General features: G+C 39.1%; 1 protein-coding gene across 1 annotated transcript in view; it reads left to right on the top strand.

Moving 5' to 3' along the window:
* The window catches only part of CFI (complement factor I), a 14,687-nt gene extending 8,001 nt beyond the window's left edge, over positions 1–6,686 (top strand). Inside the window, exons 7-12 of the mRNA XM_010011351.1 lie at positions 937–984; positions 1,454–1,557; positions 2,188–2,303; positions 3,042–3,316; positions 4,413–4,514; positions 6,469–6,686. Of these exons, the coding sequence (XP_010009653.1) occupies positions 937–984; positions 1,454–1,557; positions 2,188–2,303; positions 3,042–3,316; positions 4,413–4,514; positions 6,469–6,686 (863 nt within the window). The remainder of the gene's footprint in view (positions 1–936; positions 985–1,453; positions 1,558–2,187; positions 2,304–3,041; positions 3,317–4,412; positions 4,515–6,468) is intronic.
* Positions 6,687–7,345: the final 659 nt, after the last annotated feature.

Below are 7,345 nucleotides of genomic sequence, written 5' to 3'. Positions count from 1 at the left end.
TTTGGGGGGGGGGAATTCCTATTGCCTAATGCTTCTTTGGTTCTTTAGAAAGCCCAAAAAAGATGATGGGGCAGGAGGAGGAATTTCTATTGTTTCCTGGTGGAGAATGGGATATTGCTTTAGAGATCAAACCTCCCCCCAAAAAGCATTTTCTCAGGGTTTCTTTGCAGAAGGGCTCCCTAGGCATGGGAAGCAGATTAGATGTCATGCAATTAAAAATTGGTATCTGCTGGATATAGGTTATTTGTAGGCTGATGCAGCCAAAGAGTCTATAGTAGGAAAGGAAACAGCAGCACCAGGCTGAGTGAGTATTGCTGTCCATGTGAAATGGTGTGCCCTTATGCATTTCAAACGTGTCCCAGGATTTTGTCAGACAAACATATATTCAATCATAGAATCATAGAATAGTTAGGGTTGGAAAGGACCTTAAGATCATCTAGTTCCAACCCCCCTGCCATGAGCAGGGACACCACACACTAAACTATGTCGCCCAAGGCTCTGTCCAGCCTGGCCTTGAACGCCTCCAGGGTTGGAGCATTCACAACTTCCTTGGGCAACCTATTCCAGTGCCTCACCACCCCCACTGTGAAGAACTTCTTCCTTATATCTAACCTAAACTTCCCCTGTTTAAGTTTAAAGCCATTACCCCTTGTCCTACCACTACAGTCCCTAATGAAGAGTCCCTCCCCAGCATCCTTATAGGCCCCCTTCAGATACTGGAAGGCTGCTATGAGGTCTCCACGCAGCCTTCTCTTCTCCACGCTGAACAGCCCCAACTTTCTCAGCCTGTCTTCATACGGGAGGTGCTCCAGTCCTCTTATCATGCTCGTGGCCCTCCTCTGGACTTGCTCCAGCAGCTCCATGTCCTTTTTATGTTGAGGACACTATTTTTTCTGTTGAGGATACTATTTTTAGTATTTTGTTACTCTACTACAGGTAAAGACAAGGCAAAGATAAGGGCTGAAAATCACAGTATGGATGAAGGTAAGTGTAACTAACCCTCCAAAACCAGCAGCATACCCTCCTATTAGTGGCATTCTAGCTACCAGCCAGCTGGCCAGATCCAGAACACTCAGATATCTGGACTTTGTGATTTACTGAGACTTACTATTTGTCTTGCTTTCTACTAATTTCAGTAATGCCATAATAATTCATCCTGTCTGAGGAGCCACATCTGCATGTTTTGGCAACTGGTGGAGGCATACTCTCAGCAAGTCTAGGGGAACTGCTTTAAAATTATTCTCCTGAATTCAAGCAGCAGTGGGAAATGAAGAGAAATAATGTGATGCTAAAATAGAAGCAATTTTCAAAGCAAAAACAGATGCCAAAATTTTTGGGTTTTGCTTTCCTGCTACTGGCATATTCACAATACTAATTTTTCAAGATAAACCTGTCTACAAATAGAGAGAATGGATACATGACTTCTGAGATACATTTTTCCTTTTTGTTAAAGAGAGAAAAATGATAAAGACACTTCTTCCCAAAGTACACTGCGGTCTTACAAATCACACACTAACTCGCCGGAAAAGAATTATAGGTGGAGAGACTGCAAGAAAGGTAAAAAATAACATTACCATCTATGAATTAATTCATCATCAGTTTAAATAGGTATTACTGTCCTTCTGTTAAAATGTACAGAAATAATCAAGTCAGCTACAACAGTGATTTCATATTTTACAGCAGTAGTGACATTGCACTGAAGGAAAGAGAGGCACAATGGATAAAGTAAAACATGGGCTTGCAAAATAGAGAGCATTACAGTACAAGTACACACTGAAAATGATTCAGCAAAATACCTAATACTATAGGTAGAAATAAGAATTCTGATGAGATGGAATTTAAATTTGTGCCTTTGAAACAGAACACAGTCAAAAATGCTATACTTGATCATACCAGGTCGGATTTTATATCTGTTTCTCTGGCTATAAGGGGCATCATGACAAAAACCTCAATGGAGGAGGCATTGCACAGAGTCAGAAGACTGAATAAAATTACTGTGTTTTAGTATATTTATCCCTTATATCTGATGGAGCTTGATTCACAGTTCTGCACAGCAGATGTTTTATTTACAGTTAGATATAGTCAATTGGAGGTGAGGTGACATCAAGAAATGTGTTTCTCTTTATGCACTAAAAGTAGTACAATTACTATGATTTCTAATTATTTGGGTGTTTGTTGTTTGAATAGGGTGAATTCCCTTGGCAAGTGGCAATTAAAGATACTAGCAATGAAGGTGCAACAGTGTACTGTGGAGGGGTTTATATTGGTGGCTGTTGGGTTCTGACTGCTGCACACTGTGTCAGGTAAAAACAACAAACTGGGAAATTATTTTTTCTTGCAAGTCTGAAAGATTGATTTAGTTATTATTCCCTTTCTTAGCTACCTGTTTACTAATTCTTATTTGCCTAAACAATTTAAAACACTGACTTACATTAATGACGGGGAAAATTCACAGAAAGTAGAATATTTTGGCAGTGAATAGAAAGATGAAAATGCAACAATGAGTTTGAAAAGACACAGCATTCTTCAGTCAGATTGTAGGCAGGCAGGAAAAGTTTGCCATAACTACTTTGAAAGGAAGATATAAGGGACCTCCTCTCTTCCCCATCTCTGCCTTGGGGAAGTCCAGGTTCTGTTCCCTGACATTGTGCCTGGGGTCACATACGCCACAGAACAAGCAAGAAGAAGACAGGGAAGTTTTGCCAGTCCCAGCAGCCCATCCACATCTGCTCACTCTCCTTTCACTTGATATCAGAAAGGCATAAACACCTGCTTCTTGTCACAGCACTAACCACAGAGCCTGGCCTTTAACAGTTTTTCTGTATTAGCTGCAGTGCAGTTAGCATCATCTGCCTTGCATCTGCTATACTTCAGAAAAACATGGACATCAGAAAGACATCACCAGAAAGAAACTGTATCTATATAATAACAATTTTTATTCTAGAAAAAATTTGATAAAATGCAAAAGCTTACAACTACTTGAAAAGTACAGTGCCTGTGTTAAGTACCAAAACATCTTCCATTTCACTGTGTTTTTCAAGGGCAAATCGAGTTCATCTGTACCGTGTCTGGGTCGGATTGTTGGACACAATACTGTATGACAGAGAGACAGATACTTTAAGACTAAACCGACTGATAATCCATGAAAATTATAATGCATCAACTTATGAAAATGACATTGCTTTGCTGGAGCTGAGAGGTTCTGGGAAAGGAGAATGCTCCCTGGATTACAGCACACCTGCCTGTATCCCCTGGTCAGAGCATATGTTCAAGGCTGGTGACAGATGCAAGATTTCTGGATGGGGACTAGAGAAAGGTATTTGCTTTGGTGCTTACTAAAAGAATTTATTGTTTGTATCATGTGTTTTCTGGTTGTGGTAAGCTTTCATATTAAAAAGACTGGAGAGTAGTTATGCACAAAGTACTCGGAAGAGACTGAGTACAGAAAACATAGGCTGTGGTTCAGTATTTAGCTATCACTGTTGGTTCTCTTCTCTGTACTTCTTCCTCTGCTGCTTCAGCTGCTTAGTATATCAATCTGGAGCACACCCCTGGTGGGAAACTACCTTGACAATAAGAAATGTTCCTTTTGCCAATCTAGGATTTATATCAGCTGTGGAAACCTGGTAGCAATATTTAACAAGTGTGGTTAGTAGCCCATAGTGACCCGTAGTCACAGCCTGCCCTCTGTCCAAGAGGATCTGAGCTGCAGCCACCAGTTAGGAAACTCTGCACATCTTGTCTCAGTTGTGTTTGAGTTTAGTCCAGAGAAGGCTGCACAGAGACAGGTAAGCCAAATGTAATCAAACTTTCAGATTTGGGAAGCATTTGTTTTGTACTGTTGTGATTACAGCCTGGCATTGGAGGTAACACATCTTGTGGGGCTTTTCCTGTCCATTCTCAGTAGCAGTCTACAAAGCAAATACGAAATTGGGATTTACTAGCAAATCTGAGTGTCTCCTTAACCGTGTGAATACATGTATCTTCAGTATCTCGTCCCAATATCTCATCCCAAAAAGACAGAGTAGAATTGGAGGGGGAAAAAAAAATAACAAGGATGATCAGAGATGTGTATCCATTTCATAGAAAGTAATATACCCGTTTCTCAGTGTCTGAAAACCTTGATATGGAAAACACAGGAAAAAAATGAGGAAGACAAGGAAAGGGAAAGGGTGAGAATGTCACAAAATGAAAGTACTGTATTTAACACTGCAATTAAACCACTCTGCTTTTATGACCAATGTATTGCAATTCATATGGGGTGTTACTGGCAGTTTAAGGTCTCTGGTTTATAATACTGAAGATTATATTTGGTAGATAAGTAAATATATAACTTTCAATTTATGATATTAAAAGTGTCTAATATGTACATACCATTTTAATTTAGAAAAGTTTATTATTTTCTTTTCTAGGTTATACCAAGCAATATATCCTCAAGTGGGGCAATGTTAATTTATTTCATAATTGTTCCGAACTGTATCCAGGACGATTTTTTAAACAAATGGCATGTGCAGGCAAGCATCAGTTTTCTTACTATAATTTCTCTAGCATCAAACTCACTGTTTATAAGGTCAGACATACAGGCTGGGAATCTTTTAGACTTGGGAAAGCCAATAAACCAATTGCAACATTATCACCATTAGCAAAATGCTAGCCACTGGAGTCTAGATGCATCCACCATTACATACCTACTTATAAACAGAGTTACGAAGACTGTATGCCAAGTTTCTATGATTATGAGGGCAAATTTTGACATGCAATTTGAGTTACGTTTTCTAAACACTCAAGCACTTTACAGCCCACTGAACTTCCTACCTTTACTATATTTGATTCTGATTCGGCAACATATTTAAGCACATGCCTGTCTTAGAGAACATTAGTAGTCATGTTACTTAGACGGTGACTACTCATCTGCTTAGACATTTGCTATTACTACACTACCCCAGGAAAAATATGATTAACTTTTCAAACTAGGATTAGTTTGGCCAAGAAACTGGTTGTCACTCCTAGTCCTAAAATAAGGATTTTGAATACACATTTTTTGCTTCTCAAGTAACAAAAAGTATTGCCAAATACGTGACTAAAAGAGCAACGAGCATTCAAGTTACAGGACAGATAGTTTCAAGTGTTCTTTAAATCAAAAAGTAAAGTAATTTATATAAATATTGTCTTGACAGTAAAATAGACATAAAAGCCAAATAATTTGTGATAAATTCAGCATGAGTGTAAGATACTAGGTTTGTCTACTGTGCAAGTTCCATAACTTATCTTCTTGATCTTCAAGATATTTCAAGTGATCATACTTTACCAGAAGGGAACCAAGACAGTATCATATGGGGAAACATCATAAAAGAGGTATCTGGGGTTAGCTTCTGCTCCCTGATGCAAATACAAACTTGGGAATTAAAAGCTAGTATCCGAAGCAGTTAGTTACACAAGCAAATATTAATTGAATTGAATACAGGCCAATGAAATCTTCTTTTACAGGATTAGTAATTCCAACTCTGAAAAGTTCACAAAACTCTTTCTCAGTAACGTAGGGACTGAAGAAAGATGTTACATTTTTAAAACTTGGAGACTCATGCATAGTATAGTCTCCTTCATACAAGGTCAATCAACACAGCAGAAAAGTGTAGCAAGGGTGTTAGAAATTAGTAAATGTTTACTGAGGATATAAGACAAAGCATAGAACATATTCTAGGTCTGCAACAGTATTTCTGTTTAGATTGCATCTTTCACTCTTAATTCCTTTTTTTGAGAGTGCTGTATTGCAAACAAGTAGTTCTGTGAGCACTGAAACTTACAAAGAGTGCAGGATCCTAGACACTTGTGCCTCAGGGCTGCTATCTAGTGTTGCGAAAGGTCCACACTCTGACCAAGACCTTTCAACGAGAGCACATACAGACAGTTGCTCTATCTCCCATCCCAGCATCCACATGCTCTCAACCTATTTTAATAAAGCTGGTAGAGAAAATTTTGAGGCCTCTGCCTCTCCGTACAGCTGTGCACAGATGAAACTGGCCAACAAATTACTGGGTAGAGGGGATGCCAAATGCAGGCATGTAGGCATACACATAGCATGATACCTTCATCGCCACAGGAATCAGCCTACAAATCTTTTTACCTTTTACAGCATGCTTTTGTTCACTTTTTGAGAGCTACTTTTAATGGTATAATAGGTGATATGGCTGAATTCTCTGTTGCACAGGGTAAAACAAGACCCACATCACTGACATCAGAGCAAATGAGGAGAATTTGGGCCAGCCACAAATGTAAAGAGAGGGCCCAGACTTAAAAAGAAATGAGAAGTAAGAGACCAAAGAGGTCAGGAACCCCTTTTACTGGTGACCATTAAGCAGACATCTGTCAGGAAGTGACAAGGACCTGAAAAAACTCCTGAGCTCTGTTTTGTGTGCTAGAGTGTATATGAACTTATTTTGTTGTCTTTTATTTCTTTGTTTGCTTCAGGTACTTATGATGGCTCTACAGACAGCTGCAAAGGCGATTCAGGAGGACCTCTGGTCTGTTTTGATGCAGAAAATGTGGCGTATGTCTGGGGTGTTGTGAGTTGGGGTGAGAACTGTGGGGAGGCAGGTCACCCTGGTGTGTATACAAAAATCGCCAGCTATTACGACTGGATTAGCCATCACGTGAAAAGGAGTCTCATTTCACGGTATAATACCTAAAGCCTGGAAAATTAAATACTTCCCTCTTATCACCCATGCAAAAATGCACATTGGTCCTTTTTTACAATCAGCAGTCATGTAACTTCGCAACAATTAGTACAAATCTTTGAAGAATATATTTTGAAAATTCTTAATGCCCTGTGAATACCACAATTCCACAATTTTGCAGAAGCTTGTAGGAAGAGAATTTTACAGTCATGAGTCCACAGCAAAAGTCTCTAATAAAAGCTGGGAAATTAAAATATCTTGTAGTTACTCTGGGTTTGGTTTTGTTTGTTTTGGAGGTTTTTTTGGGTTCCTCTCCCCCTCCATTTCACATTGCATTTCAATTGCAGATGTTTATTTAGTTAAAATGCAGCACCCATACTGAAAGCAGTGGTTGGAAAATGACTGCACTGGCAATATGTGAACTTCACAGAAAAGACAGCAAACAGAGTACTTTAAAGAATTTGCATCATCTCAAGGTCTAGGTCACGAGAAACCCTCAGGATGCTGCCTTCCTTGGCAGCTGATTCTTCAGGCTTACTGCAAAAGTAGACTTCAGACAATCTATAAATTGACAGATTGACTATAATGATTAAATTTGTTGTAATGCAATGACCAAAATAGTAACTCTGTTTGGTGGTACTTCTTTCAGCTACAAACTCAGACAATTTTTA

The sequence above is a fragment of the Nestor notabilis genome, unplaced genomic scaffold, assembly GCF_000696875.1.
Source record: "Nestor notabilis isolate BGI_N333 unplaced genomic scaffold, ASM69687v1 scaffold22513, whole genome shotgun sequence".
NCBI classification, from domain to species: Eukaryota; Metazoa; Chordata; class Aves; order Psittaciformes; family Psittacidae; genus Nestor; species Nestor notabilis.
The sequence above is the reverse complement of the archived record's forward strand: the minus strand, read 5'-3'. Positions and strand labels throughout refer to the sequence as shown.